Here is a 19,572-nt window from a genome sequence, read left to right as displayed (position 1 = left end):
TCTCTACTAAAGTATCAGCTTGCACACCCACGCCCTGAGCTGTTCTCCCCCAAATTACCTATTGCCCCTCCAAAATTCAATCAAACTCTCGTTTCCGTAATTTGGTTCCATCCTATCTTTTTTGGCTTATCTCTCCCATTACTCCCTTATACCTAATAACCTGAATCATCCTTTGGTTCCCAAATATGGCTAACCTTATCCTCTCTGTATCTTTCTGCTATTTTGGGGTACAATGTATCTCACCAAACACCCATCCCTTTCAACCCACAGCCAAGTCATGATGCCATCTCGCAGCCCTGAAGGCTTCTCATAGCCCACCAGCCAGAAGTGACTTCTTTCACTGAGATTTCACGGCACAATCTATGCGTGCCTCTTCTAAAGCTTTAGCCACAATATATATTGAGATATAGTTATTTGTGCAGGATTTTTTACCTTTCCCATTGGGTTGTAAGTTTCTTGGGAATATTTTGGGGAGTATCTAATCATGTAACACGGATTATATTAGGTACTTTTATATGCATAACAGAAATCCTACAAAGTAGATGTATCATATAATTATTTGATTTATCCTGCTCAAAAATAAGTTACAGGAGGACTGGAACCTGTGTCATATTACCACAAAAATGCTTTGCATTTGGCATTTGCTCGTAAACATTTGTTGAGTCAATTAAGTGCTATTATTCACTTTTTATGAAGAAACTGAGCCTCAGAAGAGTGGCGACCTAACAGTCCTACTGCCTGGGTTCAAATCCAAATTCCAGAATCTAACATTTGTGTAATCTTGAGCACATTGGTTACCTCTCTGAACCTCGGTTTTCTCATCTGATATTTCTCATTGATATCCATCTCACGCACACAGATTAAATGAGATAATGTGTGCAAAACCCTTGACAATGGGCCTGGCATATAGTACATGTGTGGTGATGTTGGCTGTGACTGTCATTCTTAAATTGCAGATGTGAGAGTCTCTGAAGCCCTCATTCTTCCCAAGGAAAAGAGCCCTGTGATGCCTTGACCAACTTCAGTGTACCTAGCATGGTTCATCGCCCATAACAACGGTTCAACAAATCTGGCCACTGAATTTCCTCAGCACTCTCATCTTAACCAAAAATTAGAAGAAAACCATTCAACACAGCTAATGTATACCCAGAAGTCTCTTAACCCTCCAGGTGAATTTGTATTTTAAAAGAAGCTGTTGGGACGCCTGGGTGGCTCAGTTGGTTGGGCAGCTGCCTTCAGCTCAGGTCATGATCCCAGCGTCCTGGGATTGAGTCCCACATCGGGCTCCTTGCTCAGCGGGGAGCCTGCTTCTCCCTCTGCCTCTGCCTGCCACTCTGTCTGCCTGTGCTCTCTCTCTCTCTCTCTGACAAATAAATAAATAAATTAATTAAAAAAAAAAAAAAAGAGAGAGAAGCTGTTGAGCCTAAATACATTTCTAAATGGTGAAAAGGTATGTTACAAATGGGAACCAGACATCTCAGACCTTCTAGAAAAGGTATCTGTGAGCAGTGGTCTCCATGCTGGCTCTGGTCATAAGTCTGGCCACTCAGTGGCCCGATAACTTCTTGAAAAACAGGGCTATATGATATGTGACACTCTTGATTGCCTGGCATGATGCCCAACAAAGAGTAAATAAATAGCCAACACATATTTGTTAAGTAAATTAACTTCTTCCGGTTTGTAATCCTCTCCCTGCTCTTAGGTGATTCCATTTCTCTTTATGACCAACATAAAAATCAATCATGGTGACTGATGTTTTGAGAAGGAGGAAGTGAATGGTTTACTCAAGCACCATCGCTTTGGGAAACTAGTCCCACAAACACAAATGTTTTATTAGATAGTCACACAGAGGGTAGATAATCCTTTTCTAATGAAGGATTCAGCCTCTGTCAGTTCAGTGCAGCTCAAAAGGATAATATCTAAGAAACGAAAGTTGTTCTCAGTCAGTGATACCTCATCTAATGAAGACCTTGAGAGTGAACTTCCTTTATTTAAAAAAATATATATATATTTTAACAAAATCATCATAAATTACTCTGATGACTGCTGTATTTCATATGGCTTTCATGTGCATTTATGTGTGTGTGTGTGTGTTTGGCACAGAGTAAAACACCTCACATACAGCTGTTTATTTGCACAGGAGTGACCCAATGCTTCACAACACAATTAGAGCCCAGTTTCCTCTTTCTACATCTCCTTTCCCCTCCGTTCAAACTCCTTACCCACCTGGAAACCAAATATGCTTTCACTATTTAATCTCTGTCCCTTTTTAAACAGGAAGGGTTCTGATCTCAATGACTTAGGATTAAATATATAATCACTACAGAGCTAGAAAATACAAATAAACAAAAAGGAGAAATTAAAAATTACTCAAACTCCACTTGCCAGAGACTATCATCATTAACATTTTGGTGGGGGCAGGGCACCTGGCTGCCTCAACTAGAAGAGCATGTGGCTCCTGATCTGGGGGGTCAGGGGTTCAAGCCCCACGTTAGGTATAGAGAGTACTTATATACATTAACTTAAAAAAAAACATTTTGGTGGGTTTTCTGGAGACATTTTTCTCTGAGGTTTTTACATATATATTTAACCTACTTTTTCATTTATAGTATATCTTATCGTTCCACATCAATGAATCTTCTATAATATGCATGATTAAATTATTTATTTATTTTTAAGTTTGCCTGTCAACAGAATGGAGGAGCAGAATAAACTGGAACAGGGAGAAACTTGAGACAGAGAACCAAAAAGGAGAATATTGCAATGCCCTGAGTAAGACTTTATGGAGGCGGCAGTTTAGCCAGTGACAATGGGAGAGGAGAAGACAGATTTAGGATAAAGAATCAATAGGCTTGTTGATGGCTTGGGGAGTAAAGACAGAGAAGCCAGGAAGGACACCCACGATTCTGCCTTGGGGGCCTGGGCCTAGGGAAAGCAGAGTTAGGCTTAGGGCTAAGCAGGATCAGTTCTGGATAGTCAGCATTTTTCTGACTATAAGTAACGGAACACCCAATGACATGGGCTTAAATAAAGCTTATTTTTCCTTCAAAACAGGTCTGGAGACAGCTGATTCCAGGGTTGATGTAGGGGCCCAAAAGTGGCAAGAAGGGTCTAGGCTATTGTGGTGTTTCTGCTCTAACACTGTAGAACAGAGTCGTATCTTAAGGCAGCTACTACATTCAAGGGAGTACTGCCATCTCCCTGCGAGAGGCTATCAGAAGTCTGTCGTGGCTTCCAAACCATGATTCATGCCCAGGCTGGTAGGGTTCTGTCGTCAAGGAAGAATGGAGAGCCCCTGCTGGGGATGCATCCAGCAGGGTCTGCCCAGCTTTGTGAACGCTGAGATCTCTGACACCCAAGAGGAGCTCTCCGGTATGCTGTCTGAAGTCGTGCCCAGAGGACTGCCTCTGAGCTGCGGAGCCTTAGAGGAGGTCGTAGAGCTGTGATGGGAGCAACTGCCTGAGAAGAATGTGGTGAGGACAGAGACAAGCCTGAGGGGCAAGGCTCAAGGGACAGGGCAGAAAAATGAGCCCAAGCACCAGCTTGGGGGAAAAAAAAGAATGCATCCAGGAGGGACTATTATCATGGGAATGAACAGAAAGAGAGTTGGGTTTGTTTGTTTGTTTGTTTTAACTTTTTGAGGAAAAGGAAGCTATCAACAATGTCAGATGCTGCAGGGAGACTGAGCAAGTGGAAAAGGTCCCCTGGAGGTGACAATTAGAGAGTTACTGGTAACTCTCTAATTGATAAGAGCAGAAGCCAGATCATAGAGGAATGAGGAGTGATCAGAGAAGAGGAAACCAGAAATGGCTAATCTAGCCTTCTGTCTGAAAAAAAAAAAAAAAAAAAAAAAGACACAGAATAGTTGCTAGAAAGGGAATCACTGTGTAGGATATAATGTTTTTCTTACTATTAGGAGAGATTTGGGATGCCTGGGTCGCTCAGTTGGTTAAGCGACTCACTCTTGATTTTGGTTCAGGTCATGACCTCAGGGTTGTGGGATCGAGCCCTGCACTGGGCTCCAAGCTCAGTGTGGAGTTTGCCTGTCCCTCTCACTCTGCTCCTCCCCCACTCATGCTCGCTCGCGCGCTCTCTCTCTCTCTCTCTCTCAAATAAATAAAATCTAAAAATATATATATTAGGAGAAATTTGAGCATATTTCTGTGATGAAGGAGTGTTGTAACGGGGGGAGGAGACTAAATTTAAGAAAGAGAGAGTCCTAGGGGGTAGTGATAACAAAGGAGGAAAGATGGTAACTGTGAGGCATTGCTTTAGTCCTCAAACAGCATGAGGAGGAGCGTGATCTCAAAAGATGACAGAGGGAGGGCACCTGGGTGGCTCAGTCAGTTAAGCCTCTGCCTTCAGCTTAGCTCATGATCTCAGGGTCCTGGGATCGAGCCCCGCATTGGGCTCCCTGCTCAGTGGTGAGCCTGCTTCTCCCTCTCCCTCAGTCCCCTGGCTCATGCTCTCTCTCACTCTATCTCAAATAAATAAATAAAATTTAAAAAAAAAGATAACAGAGGGGCAGAAAACTGTAAAGCCATGTAGCCACATCTCAAAAGGGTTAGGATTGAATGGGAAAAGTTTAGACTTGGCAGCAAGGAGCTAGAATGCCGACAGCACTTCCAGAAAGGAAGCACATTCTATGTAAGATGACTACAAGCAAAACTGTCCTGCGGCAGAGCTGAGTGTTCCGAAGGCAGAGATGGAGCAAAGTGGTTGAGGATGCAGTGCAATTTGATTAGAAACACAGGGGAAAGGGCTAGAGGAGAAGTCCTCAGGAGAGATGAGAGATGGCAGAGACAAGGACATGCCAAACTGAGTAGGGAGGGGGATGACCAGAAGCAGACGGCTGGTGACAGCTTACAGAGATGGCGGCAATGACTGGCATCCACGCTCTGCAGAATGCCAGTGTAGGTTCAGCAGTCTGGTCTCTTTTTTCTCACAGAATGTTAGAGAGATGCTATCATAGGAGATACATGAAGAGATGGGAACCATGTCTGCAAAGGTCCTGTACGCCCTAACACTTGGTAAAAAGAAAGCATCCTATCTTTGGAAAAGAATATGTGGGGCCAGCTACCAAATAGTAAATGTCCTAATAAGAGGGTCTCTTGTTTTAAGTTTTAGCCTAGGACCCCAAAACTCAGTTTTTGGTTATAACAGTCTCCCCACCCCCATTCATTGGACTCACATTACTGAGTCCATACCACATGCCAACACCTTGCTAGACCTTTTTTTTTTTTTTTTTAAGATTTTATTTATTTATTTGACACAGAGAGATCACAAGTAGGCAGAGAGACAGGCAGAGAGAGAGGGGGAAGCAGGCTCCTTGCTGAGCAGAGAGTCCGATGCGGGGCTCAATCCCAGGACCCTGAGATCATGACCTGAGCCAAAGGCAGAGGCTTAACCCACTGAGCCACCCAGGCGCCCCAGACCTTTTTTTTTTTTTTTTAATTAACATAAGATCATCCATGCCTTTAAGGAGTTAATAATCTCCCGAAATATGTACTCTGAGTTCTGAGAAACTGAATTTGAAACGAAATTAAAAGTATGTGTTGAAGCAGTGCTTCTCAAACATGAATAACCTTGGGATCCTATGGAAATGCAGATTGTGACTCAGTGGATCTGATTCAATGGAGCCTGAGATTTTACATTTCTAACAAGTTTCCAGGTGATGCTGATGTTGCTGGCCCATGGGACACACTTGGGTTACCAAAGGAGCTAAAGACTAGCAAAAAGAGTCTTTGCTTCACCTTTTCTATCTACACTGACCTGTGAAGTCCTGAGAAGCTTCCCTCTTTTCCTTGCTAATTCTCCTACCCATGCATTTTTCTAATAAAAAGGTGGGGAGGGGATAGAAAACCTCACAAAGGGCTTTTTCTCCCAAGCAACTATTAGCTACACACACTGCTTTCGTGAACATGTCAAACATCTATCTCATGTGATTAAATACTTCTGTGGAACCTCTAATATTTCAAACAGGGCACCTAGATATTCAGTAAAAGAATAAGAGACTGGGAACAGCAATTAATTCTAGTTATGCCATATGGCAGTATAGAACACTGGCTGGAACCTGAAAACTCAATTTCACAAGAGCCTTACTTATTCTGAATTTTAATCATTGTAGGATCAGCAAACATATGCTTACCAACCTGCTCCATTTACACAAAATTCTGAAGAATAATCACACTGCACACTCAAAAATGATTGGTTTTCCCCACATGGACTTAAAATTTCTCTCCTATTGGATTCTCAAAATAAAGTAGCTGCTGACAGCTCCAGTTTAAACTCCCCGTTAAACAAAAATCTTCAAACAGTTCTTCTTTTAATGAATAAAACCCCTGGATTTTCATTTCATCATCAGCTCACAATTTTGCGTAAGTATAATTATTTCTGGTTCTGGATTCCCCAGTCCTGGGACTGGTTCAGGTGCTGGCTCCCCATCCCCGTGGACTCCCTCCATCACGCCTGTCACTGCTGAGATACCCATTCCACCACACACTCTCCATTTCACCTCTCTCCAGAATGGAGACATTATCATTTTCAACACATACTCCATTCCCTGTCCTCTTAGAGCTAAGATACTTTCATCTCCCGTACATCTAATAATTTCAAGATAAGGACAGAAAAATCAGTTCTTGTTCTGTGAACTTTTGTCTCCAGTGCTTGAGAGACTATCCTAATATCCCCTGAACATGTTTTAGTGATAACATTTACTGCACTAGGGCCAAAATGATTTTCTGCCACTTTCAATTCTAGTTCAATAAAAGAGTAAGAGCTTTGTTTCTAACCTCTGTCATTTTTAATACCATAAAGTGATTTTAAAAATGTAAAATTGAGTTCCATTTCCTACTGGACTACCAATCTCATATTAGCTTTCCTTTTATCAAATTTATGAGAAAAGTCAGAAATTGCCTTCCCTTAAAAAAAATAAAAATAAAAATTTCAGAATCTCCTGGGCAGAATGCTTGAATTGAATTTCAGCACTCCATAATTGCTGGCCTAGAAGTTTTAAAGAAGTATAAAAGTTAGCTAGTTATATCAAGAATAACAAACTGGAAGATTATCCTTTAGTTCACTTAAAGTAACAAAAATAATAAGGTTATTCCTAGAAAAATTACCACCCTTAAAAACCCCAAATAGGGTTCCTGGGTGGCTCAGTCGTTAGGCGCCTGCCTTCGGCTCAGGTCATAATCCCAGAGTCCTGGGATCAAGCCCCACATCAGGCTCCCTGCTCAGCAAGAAGGCTGCTTTCTCCCTCTCCCACTCCCCCTGTTTATGTTCCCTCTCTCGCCGTGCCTCTCTCAAATAAATAAATAAGATCTTTTTTTAAATAAACCCAAATATGTTTATTAGATTTACAAATTGAGGAAGTCTATGGTTTTCTGAAACCACAGTGAATCAAATCCATGGTTTTTGAAATGTGAAGTCAAACAAAAAATATTTTTGCAACATTTATTATGAAAATTTTCTAATATGCATAAAAATGGAAAGAACTCCATATATACCTACAGCTTAGCCTCTATGATTCACATTTTGTTATATTTGCTTTATCACATATCCATCCATCCATTGTTCCATCCATCCACCCATGCATCTATGCACTCATCCATCCATCCACCTATCCATCTTTTTTTTGATGCATTCCAAAATAAATTAGAATACATTATACATGAGTATGCTCCATCCATAACCATTTTAGCATATATATAATTGGCTAAACTTCAGTATTTGTTACAGTTCTTTAAACCAATAATCTTTTGAAAGATGCCAATTCATTTTTTGTAATGGCTTAGCTAAGTGATCTAAACAACCAATTAAAATTCTAAATCCTAATCTTTTATTAACTCTATTAATTTGAATAATTTCTTATATCCCAGATCTCTCACCAACAAAAGCACAAGGACACTCGATAGACACTTTCTAGTGTCAGTTACTAAACTGCAAAATGGACCTTGTGGGTTATGGCAGAATTCACAAATGAGAGAGAGAGACACTCACTAATATAACTTAGAGAAATAGCTAACTGGAGATTATGTGGACATAGAGTTTTCTGTAAATTATGATGAGAACCTCAACCTCACAAACTTAAGAGGGAACTTGAGTTGGAGCATTAAATAATAATACATCTTAAATAAGCCACATTGTATCTACAATACAACAATCCGAAGCTGGACTTTTGAAGACTAGGTGACCTTAGGAACAAATTTGGCAACAAAGTACTAACATCAAATTGGAGTTTTCTTGGCTTTGGGAAGCCCTGGTATTACTGATTTGTAAACTCCCTAGTAACTGACTACAGTAAGAGCTGCCACAGGGAGAGAGCTGCCTGTCTTTTATGAGCAGTTTGTTCCCCTACACTGATCTTCCTTTTTTTTTTTTTTTTTTTTCTTCTCTCTCTTCTCTTTCAGAGGATTGGCCCTGGAAGGGGCATCCTTTGAAGCCTGAAGAATCAAAGCTATTGCAAAACACTGCTGAGAGTTTTGAAAGAAATATGAAGAAACTACATTGGACCTGGGGCGATAGGCTAAGATCTTCCCAAACAGGTCAGCAGTTGGTCTGTAAAATATTCCCATTGCCAAGGAGGCAGTGACATCTTGTGTAAATCAAAAACTAAAACCCTAAGATATCTCATTTCCATTTTAAATGCATGGGGGTTAAATATGGATATCTAGCACTCGAGAAGTTCCTGTGGGATTGATTTTTTTCCCGTCTTCTCTGAGCCCTTTGCTGAGCGTGATAAGTAGGACTGCATTTCATTACCAACCCTGCTAGCACCGCACTTTGGGGAGACTAGATGAGGCTACACAGTGGGGGAGAAGATCTGGCTTCCAAAGAAGAAATGATTCACATGGTGCGATTATAAAAACCCACTTTAAGCCCAACTCATTTTCAATAGAATCATGAAATAAAATAAAATCCCAAGGAAATGAAATTTCCTGCATCATTTTCCAAATTTAAAAAAAATCATAGCAACACTGTAAAAGAAATCAAATAGAGGTGTCAAACTTTGGTTGGTAATATTTTTATTTTTGTAACACTTAGGAAAAAAGTAATTCCAACAAACATGTTGGGGGACCCAACTTCCAAAGAAAACGTAAGATCATCGTTAGGGGAATCTTCAATTCAATCAGTCAGGGTTATAGAAATAACATCAGAACAAAGAGTTTGGCTCCTGACAGCTGACCCAGTGCTCCTATATTTTTCTCCCCTTTGCTCTAGTTTCACGAAGTGGCTACAGGGTGGGTCTATATCCGAAATAAGAGAAAACAAGCAAATTAGAGAAAAACCACGATCAGGAAGGCTCCACACCACAAGGTCCCTGGAAATCCACAAATAGATGAATACTGGGAGGCATTTTTTTCCCCCACAGTGGCTTTCTATAAGCAGAGGAAATAGTGCAGTGCTGGTATAAAAGACTAGCTCCGGATAAAATGAAACTAAAAATCAAGGCCAAAGCAATGGTGATAAAATGAAGACACTGATTTCATACAAACGATCTTTTCACACAAGGCATGAATTAAGAACCTCTCTTTATAGACAAATAGACAAGCTTCCTGTATTAAAAAATTGACACAGGATTTTCTGAGACCTTTCAGGACAAATCCATATTGAGTAGATAATAGGAATGTGCTCAAGCGATAACAATGGCTGTAATTCTATCAGGAGTAAAGCAAATTTCAGTGACCTAACCACATGGCTAAAGAGTGTGCTCAGCTTACTATTCTAGTGGGTTAGTCCAACCTGAAGGGTGCAAGGTCACTTGCCTACCTCCTAGGTCACATTTCAAAATTCCTTATTCTTGATAGACCATATTATTCTGTTTAAAGAGATCAGTACTTGGAATTTTTATTTTTTTTTTTAATTTTTTTTAAAAAGATTTTATTTATCTATTTGACAGAGAGAGACACAGCGGGGACAGAGCAGGGGGAGTGGGAGAGGGAGAAGCAGGCTTCCCGCTGAGCAGGGAGCCCAATGTGGGGCTCGATCCAGGAACCCTGGAACCATGACCTGAGCTGAAGGCAGACGCCTAACGACTGAGCCACCCAGGCGCCCCTACTTGGAATTTTTAATAAAATTTATTCATCCATGTTTTTTTAAATGTCTTTAAAAAAGAACCCTACCTGTTAAATAACAGGAGTTATGAAAAACTATTAAACTACTACTAAACTAAACTAAAACTACTAAAATATTATTATATATCAGAGTTACTTATATAAAATATTTTTAGGATAACCAAAGGGAGAAGCTTCTGCCCACTCGTATCACAATAACCCAGTATAAAAGGGAAAAAAATGGATCAATTTAATCTTGGATCTGGCACCAAACCCAAGATGACCTTCCTTTCTAGGTTAAGCCAAGAGACCAGAAGTGGGAAATATCCTATCAGTCTCACCTGCAGAGCATCTCAGACTCAAAGAACTACTAAATATAACCCCTCACTGCCAGATAAATGTATCCCCAAAAATCTTTTAACACAGTTGTGAACTCTCAACATACATTCACTGAATAACAGAACACTAGTACAGGAATTTGGCATACAACTGAACGGTGATAGCCCTGAATTTGCTGCGGGCTTGTTTTTTTTGTTTTGTTTTGTTTTGTTTTGTTTTTTTTGGTTTAAGGATGGAAAGCAGGGATAGGACTGAGAAAGGAAGAAATGAATTATTAACCTTCAAGATATGGTCAAATTATTGCTATGACTTTTGAGTCTTTTCAGAGCTATTGAAACTTAGATGGATTGTACAAGTATCTCCTCCTCTTTCTTTTTCTGAGTTAGCACTGAAACTCCAGTGTAGGTAGAATGAAACATCAGAAAGATGTTATGAGCAAATAACTAAAATCACAAGTAACACAAATGTGTTAATAGCACATTATACCTTAGTTCTCTTCAAGCATGCTTCATTTGCATGAGTTTTCTTTTGTGGTATTTAAGCTCAATAACCAGCACTTATGAAAAGTCAAGCCCTCTATGAAATTAATGGTAATGATATTTATAGCACACTATTTAGAAACTCTTACTTCCAAGAGTTGTGTCAAACTAACATTTTGTCTCTCTTCCTATAAAACAAAGACATCTGATGATACATTCTTTTTTAAAAAGAGAGAGCAGGGGTTGGGGGAAGGGCAGGGGGATAAGGGAAGAGAGTATCTCAAGCAGACTCCCCTACACTGAGTGCAGAGCCTGATGAGGGGCTCAACGTGGGGCTTAATTTCACGACCCTGACTTCATGACCTGAGCCAAAATCAAGAGTTGGATGCTCAACTGACTGAGCCACCCAGGTGTCCCTGATGATACATTCTTTTTTTTTTTTATACTTTTTTTATTTATTTGACAGACAGAGATCACAAGTAGGCAGAGAGGCAGGCAGAGGTGGGGGCGGCGGGAAGCAGGCTTCCTGCTGAGCAGACAGCCCGATGTGGGGCTCGATCCCAGGACCCTGAGATCATGACCTGAGCCGAAGGCAGAGGCTTAACCCACTGAGCCACCCAGGCGCCCCTGATGATACATTCTTAAGCTAAATCCTGCTTTAAAGTTAAATCCATGTTAGGCTAGAAAGAAAAACTTGAACTTCCCAAAGAAAACGGAATTGTTTTTACGATATTTATATTAAAGTATCATGTTTCATGCAGAGCTATACACTAGCCACCCACAATGAGACACGTTCAAGATACTCTTTCAGCCTGTACATTAAACGTCCTGGGTTTTGTGGGTTTGTGCCATAATCCTATTACAGAAAGTTATTTCTTGATTTCATTCCCTTTCAATATGCCATAAATCTACCTGTCTCTTTCTGGAGCTCCGTTTAAGTTTCACAGAAGGAAACAATACTCCAAGTTTGTTTCCATTGGCTCTGGCCTTCACTTCCAACAGTGAGCATAAACGACTAGTTGTTCCAAAACAGGCCATCAAGAAAGAATATATTCCTACCTCAGTAATAAAAATATTCTATTTTCTTCATTCCTTCCCCCACTCTTACAGTATTCTTGCTGTCAGATGGCCTCCCCAGAATGAAACTTTTAAGAAATGCCTGACTGTTTCTGCAAATGCATGAGGCCGCCATCAAGCGTCTAAGGGCCACTCCCGTCTGCTTCATTCCAGGTGTCCCACATCTGGCGCTGATCCTGCAGTGACCACCGTAATAAAACAGGAGGAGCCTGCGCCTGGCTTGCATCCTAATCCTTCTCTGAAGCGCTCAATGAAAACTTGGACTCAGAATGTGAAAGCTGTTAGATTTTAGGGAGAAGGTTTAAATGAGGTTGTTGGAAGAAGAACAATGAATATCACAGCTCAGGACATGGGATACTACAAAACAGCTTCACTTCCTTGGAATCACAGGAATTAACATCTTTTTTTTTTTTTTTTTTTTGCCTTACATGGAATACATTATCCTTCACTGGTGATCCATGAAAGCCAAAAACAAAAACAAAAACAAAAAACAAAAAACCAAAACAAACAAAACACACACACAAAACAAGAACAAAACTAGTATGTAGATGGAGATACAGATATGATTTTTGTTTGTTTGTTTTTTAAGTCTGGGAGGAAAGAGAACAGCTAAGCTACTTGTGCTGAAAAACAGAGGAGCCCTTGGAGGACATCCATGACTCTTGACACAATTCTCATTTCCTGGGGTCGGTCACACTAGACAACAGAAAGGTGGCAAATGGCACATTATAGCAACTGTGATGGAGTCAGATGCTTTGACTTTCTCCAAACACCACTGAATTCTGAGTCACCATAAAAATAACGGCCAAGCCTCCAGAGTTTACCAAGAATCAGAGGCAGTGCTATTTTCACTATTGTCTATCCTCTTCTTTCTCAAGCAGCTCAACTTGAGGAAAGAATTAGAGGAACTGAAGCAAGAAAATAATAAAGATAGAGTGGAAAATTGTGTGTATGTGTGTGTGGGGGGGATGTATATGTGTGCGTGTGTATACACATAGTATTTATATCTACCGACTGGCTTTCTCAGATTTCCTGCTTCAGGTTTCATACCCACCTTCAAGTAAGCCCAGAAGTGTCAAATCATAATTTTAGATAGGTTCCTATCCCCCAAAATGTACCAAACCCTAAAATATCCTCGCTTTAATACAACTTTTTAAACACTTTCAGTGGTTCTTTCCATGTTACACAGCAACTTGCCATATACATTTAATTCTCAAGTTTGATGATTTCCAAATTTCTTTTCACACCTGGCTTTTTGGCATGAGATACAATATCATACAACAAGAGTACATGTGGCTGGTATTGTACAAGCTTTCAGTACCAATACATATAGTATATAATGCTGACCAGCCATAAACAGGACTACAGAAGCAATATGGCTGAAGAAGAGCATTCAGTAAAACAAGGGTTACATTAACCGGATGATGATTGAATGGGTGGATGTAAGGCAATTTTAAACAGCTTGCCAAAGAAAAGCCTCATTTTTCCATTTTCTGATACAGTATCTAATTTCTGGCTCCTCATTTCCTCCGTGATCTGATAATTATGAAATTCTAAATAAAGTGTCATCTTTCTTGCAACAAATCAATGAACAGAAAGCTCCCATCAGATGTTTCCTAAAGCTCCTGCTGATTATTTCCTGAATTCTATCCCACAAACCACACAGCAAGTTCTTTGAGAACAAGGAAGCCTCTCCACCCCATAACAAACACAGCTTCTTTCTGTGTGCATGGGTGTGTGTGTGCATTTAAAAAGAAAACTAAGAAGTGATATGCAATTGATAACAACGAGTTATAAAAAAAATCACCTTTTATTACCAATTTCAGATTGAAATTTAGCCCTTTCCAAACACTGTGGTACAAATATGAGAAAGAAGAATTCCTCCTCATTGTATATTTGTTCATAAAGATGCAGTAGCATTTGCATTCCTTATCGCAAATTTATACCAGCAACACCACCATCACACAATTGTATTTTGGGCATCCCTCTCCCTCTCATGCAATTTGAAATAATGCCACCTTTATTCCTCAGGCAATCCTTATAATAATCTTGTAATACAAATGTCAACTTGTGAAAATAAATTCTATGGGTTACTAAGGCTTCAGATGCACAAGTAAGCCTAAATTTATCTACTGATAAAGTAACATTATGGAGAAGTTTGTTTTAAACACTCTTCCAGCATACCAAAAATTATAGATATCCTCACTTCTGCAAAAAGCTCCCATCTTCTGCATTCTGTTTTTTTCAATTATTCAGGGCAACCCAGGCTGATAATTACAGAGTCCCCAGTTGCTGAGTAAAAGTGACGCTTAATTAGCCAGCAGGAAAGATCGATTAAGATCCAGCAGGGCATCTTGTGAGGTTCTCTCACATTTCTGGAGGGAATAGATTCTGGCTGTGCCCTTCCAAAAGACAAAATTCCCTGCTTCTAAGGAGTTTCAGTGAGGTTTCTAAAGTAGATGCTCAGATCAGTCAGGCACACAAATTAAATCCCAGTCATAACCCTAAAGATGTTCTCTCTTTTCCAAGAGTGCTTAGTCCAAACATTCTGAACCACATTGCCATAGGGTTGAGAAAGCTTAAAATAACATTCAACTTATCCCCAATTCTCATTCAGTTGCTGTAACTCAAGCAAAAAGTGGACAGGAAATATATTATAAAAGAAAATTTTTATTTTTTTATCTCTCCCTAGAAAGTATATGTTACCGCCAGATGCTCACATTCTAAAAGGCACAAAGTAGGTCAGGACCTCTTATTTTAAAAAGTCAGTGAGTATGATACTCCAAGCCAGTCTGAGACTAAAACATTCCAATATGGTCAAAGAATCAACTGAATAAGTATGGTTCAAGCTTTCTATCAGGGAAGGAGTTGTGGAAGTAAAATCAGAACCAAAAATTATAACAAAACTCAATTCTCTCGGGGAGCTTGGGTGGCTCAGTGGGTTAAAGCCTCTGCCTTCGGCTCAGGTCATGATCCCAGGGTCCTGGGATCAAGCTCCACATCGGGCTCTCTGCCTACTTGTGATCTCGGTCCATCAAATAAATAAATAGAATCTTAAAAAAAAAAAATACTTAAAAAAAATCAATTCTCTCTAACTGCCTAACATCTTCCCTTTGGTAGTTTGGACAAGAATAAATGTTTACCTTTTCACACATTTTGCAAAAACATTTAATAAAGATGAATATAACAATCTAAAGCTAAAAGCAGATTCATTAACATAAGAGACATAATTATGAAAATATTTTTACTTCGGTAAGCTAGCTACACTAACCATGCCTGCCTACCTCCAATTCAACTCGGTAAAAATTTATTAAGCCTCTGTCAAGGATAAAGAACTATGATAAGTGTGTCCTGCCTGGTTAATTGATACACTATGAAAGTAGATTTTACTGACTATGAATTCTTTCAAAGCTGACACGAAATGGACCCAGTTTATACAAACCTAGTTTTGACTTGCTGGAAGCCCCGTAGAATGTGGTCTCTGTGGTCCCTCGCAGTAGCACTGAGATTCTCATTCCGCAAACCTTCCCCCAAAAACTCCTCAGCATCTAAAAGAAAAAGAAAGTTGATCAACAGAAAAGAAGTATTAAGGGAGAAATAGGAAAATCTGAAGGATTAAGAAATGGGTATTATTTTCTGTTTAAAAATTTTAAAGTTCCAAAGCAATGTGAAAGTACTTAATACCACAGAACTGCATATTTACTAATGGTTAAAACAGTAAATTTTAGGTTATGTATATTTTACCTGAATAAGAAATGAATAAAACTTTAAGTAGGACTATAAGCGATGTCTTCTGGTGATCCAAGACCTTGCTATAAATTTGGGATGCTAATGCATTTACTAATCACAAAAAATAACCATTTTCTAAACCATTTCAAAGAAACATGAAAATATTCATTATCTCTGATGGCAGAGGAGAGACTGTCATCTCCTAACCCTATAAATATTACAAACCAGTCATAGAAGGTCACAAGCCAACAGAAGCGAGAAAGAAACACCAGTAAATAGAGCTGAAATAAAAAATAGAGCTGAACTACAAAGTCAGGAACAAAAAGGGCAGGCATTCAAAGAAGAAAAATTAATTGGCAAATGCATCATCAATGAAAATGACAATGCAACCAAATGAAGGAACTCACATGGAAAAGAAAAATGTGTCCAAGAGAAGGAAACTGCAATTAATGTGAACATATATTATAAAATAGGGACATGATAGAAATATATAATATGAAACAAATCATGTTATGTTGAAAGAAGTGGGGGGCATCTAGATATTTTCAGAGGCAAAGTACATTGATAATGATTACAATTGCCAGAAATACCAGCTACATACTTTATTACGCAAAAAAGGGTTATTGTCCCTAAAAAGTATATAAATGACACAGTCAAAATTTCCCACCTCCAAAAGCAGTGCATACCATATACAACTGTGTCACATATGCTATCAAAATAATGTTATGAATTTATACAGTTGGGTTACATAAGCATGGTAAAAATTTTGTTTTACATTCATACCATTCAACACCACCAAAACAGCAACAACAACAAAACCCTAGATAACCATCACCAGTGCTTTTGATGAGGTATAAATTTCTGAAAATTAACAATTTCACAGAAGACCACCATCAGCTTCCAAGACTTACATGGAAGAAATGTAGTCAAGAGACATTACTTAAAGGAACCCATTAAATGACAAATGCAAGAGACATGTCTTGCATTTGTCATTTAATGGGTTCCTTTAAAATCCTCTGAAGGCTAAAGAATGAGGAGATGGGAAGTTGAATTAAAAGATAAAAATAAACGCTACCCAAAATTCAATGAATGCAAGAATACACCTACTAATAAAGGACAAGGACCCCATGATCATCTCAGTAGAGGCAGAAAAAGCATTTGACAAAATTCAAGATAAAAAATACGCAGCAAACTAAGAATAGAAGGAAACTTACTCAGCCTGATAAAAAGCAGCTACAAGAAAATCCCACAGCTAACATCATACTTAATGGTCAAAGACTGATGCTTTCCCTTTCTAGCATCAGAAACAAAACAAGGATGTCTGCTCTCACCATGTATACTCAACATGATGCTGGTGCTACCCAGGGCAATTGCACAAGAAAATGAAATTAAAATAGTCCAGATTAGAAAGGAAGAAGTGCAACTATCTCTACTTGCAGATTATACAATATTATATATAGAAAACCCACTAAAGGGGTTTTTAGGAACCCACTAAAAAACTACTGGAACTAATAAACAAATTCAGTAAGTTTGCAAGATACCAGATTAATATACAAAAACAACTATAGAGTAACAATGAACAAAACAAAAATGAAATTAGAAAAAGTCCACCTTAAATTGCATAATACAGAATTAAATATTAGAAATAAATTTAACAGAAGTGGCACAAGATTTAAACTCTAAAAATTGCAAAAAAAATTGTTGAAGGAAATTAAAGATCTAAATAAATGGAAAGACATCCATGTTCAAAGATGAAAAGACTTACTGTTGTTTGTTTGTTTTTAAAAGATTTTATTTATTCATTTGAGAGAGAGAGTGAAGGGGAGAAGGTCAGAGAGAGAAGCAGACTCTCTGCGGAGCTGGAAGCCTGATGTGGGACTTGATCCGGGACACCGGGATCATGACCTGAGCCGAAGGCGGTTGCTTAACCAATTGAGTCACCCAGGCGCCCCAAGACTTACTATTGTTAAGATGGCAATATTCCCTAAATCGATCTAAAGATTTAACGGAATCTCTATAAAAATCACAATTGGCTTTTTTGCAGAAATTGATATACTAATCCTAAAATTCATTTGAAAATTCAAGGGACCCAGAATAGCCAGAACAATTTTGAAAATGAAAAACTCTGGAGGATTAACATTTTCTTTTTTTTTTAAGATTTAATTTATTTATTTGAGAGAGAATTGGGGGTAGGGAGTGAAAAAGAGCACAATTAGGGGGAGGCAGGGAGAGGGACGGGGGAGAGGGAGAAACAGACCCCCACTGAGCAGGGAGCTCAATGAGGGACTTGATCCCAGGACCCTGGGATTATGAACTGAGCCGAAGGCAGACACTTAACAAAATGAGCCAATCAGGTGCCCCAGGATTCGTATTTTCTTATTTCAAAACTTACTACAAAATTACAGTAATCAAGACAATATAGCACCAGCATAAAGACAGATACATAAATCAAAGGAGTGAGATTGAAACTTCAGAAATAGGCCTTCACATTTATAGTCAATAAATTTTTGACAAGGATGCCCAGACAATTCAATAGGAGAAGAAATAGTTTTTTCAACAAATGGTTCTAGAACTGCTGAATATCCTCATGCAAAACACTGAGGTTGGATCCCCACCTCACACAGCATACAAAAATTAATACAAACTGGATCAAAGACCTAAATGTAAAATATGAAACTATAAAATTCTTAGACGAGAACAAGCATAAATCCTTGTGATGTTGGATTAGGTAATATTTCCAAAATTCGGTATCTTAGATGTGATGCCAAAGGAATAAGCAACAAAAGAAAAAAGAAATTGGACATCAAAAATTTAAAAACTATTGTGCTTCAAAGGATGTCAACAAGAAGTGAAAAGACAACCCATATGAGAAAAATTTTGAAAATCATATAGCTGATAAGAGATTTATATGTAGAATATATAGAGAACTCTTACAAGTCAACAATAAAAAGACAACTAATTCAATTTCAAAATGAGCAGAGGATCTGAACAGACATTTACCTAAAGAGAATATACCAATGGCCAACAAGCATGTGAAAGAATGATCAACATCAATTGTCATCAAGAAAATTCAAACCCAAACCACAATGAGATGCAGTTCACAGTGACTAGGATGGCTATGGTCAAACATATGGACAAAAATGAATGCTGTCAAGGGCCCTGGGTGGCTCAGTGGGTTAAGCCTCTGCTTTTGGCTCAGGTCATGGTCTCAGGGTCCTGGGATTGAGCCCCACGTCAGGCTTCCTGCTCAGCAGGGATCTTGTGATCTCTCTCTGTCAAAGAAATAAATAAAATATTTTTTAAAAAAATGAATGCTGTCAAAGATGTAGAAAAATTGGGACTCTCATATTTTGCTGTTGGGAATGTAAAATGGTGTCGCTGCTTTGTGAAACAGTCTTACAGTTCCTCAAAATGCTAAAGAGAGGGCTACCATATGACCCAGTAATTCCACTACTAGATATATACCCAAGAAAATGAAAACAAGCGCTCATAGCAGCATTATTCTTTTTTTTTTTAAAGATTTTATTTATTTATTTGAGTGACAGAGAATGAGAGAGAACAAAAGGGGGGACGGTCAGAGGGAGAAGTAGACGCCTCATTGAGCAGGGAGCCCAATGCAGGACTTGATTCTCAGACTCCAGGATCAGGACCTGAGCCGAAGGCAGCCACTTAACCGACTGAGCCATCCAGGCGCACCATCAGCATTATTCTTAATAGTCCATATGTTCTTTCCCACTTGGGAAAGAACCCAAATGTCCATCAACTGATGAATGGATAAATAAAATGTGATATATCTATACAATGGAATATTATTCACCAATAAAAAGAAATGAAATGCTGATACCTGCTACAATATAGGTGAAATTCTGAAATTGTTATGGTAAGTGAGAGAA

General features: G+C 38.9%; 1 protein-coding gene across 3 annotated transcripts in view; it reads right to left on the bottom strand.

The window, feature by feature from the left end:
- The window catches only part of SKAP1 (src kinase associated phosphoprotein 1), a 278,719-nt gene that overhangs the window by 233,245 nt on the left and 25,902 nt on the right, over positions 1–19,572 (bottom strand). For all 3 annotated transcript variants that reach the window (XR_013968074.1, XM_080825334.1, XM_080825335.1), the window contains exon 2: positions 15,393–15,498. Coding sequence is in view for 2 of the 3 variants with exons in the window: in XM_080825334.1 (XP_080681460.1) it covers positions 15,393–15,498 (106 nt within the window). In the remaining variant the exon portion in view is untranslated. The remainder of the gene's footprint in view (positions 1–15,392; positions 15,499–19,572) is intronic.

The sequence above is a fragment of the Martes martes genome (genome assembly GCF_963455335.1).
Source record: "Martes martes genome assembly, chromosome: 16".
Taxonomy (NCBI): domain Eukaryota; kingdom Metazoa; phylum Chordata; class Mammalia; order Carnivora; family Mustelidae; genus Martes; species Martes martes.
Note: the sequence above shows the minus strand (reverse complement) of the source record. Positions and strands in the feature narration are given on the sequence as shown.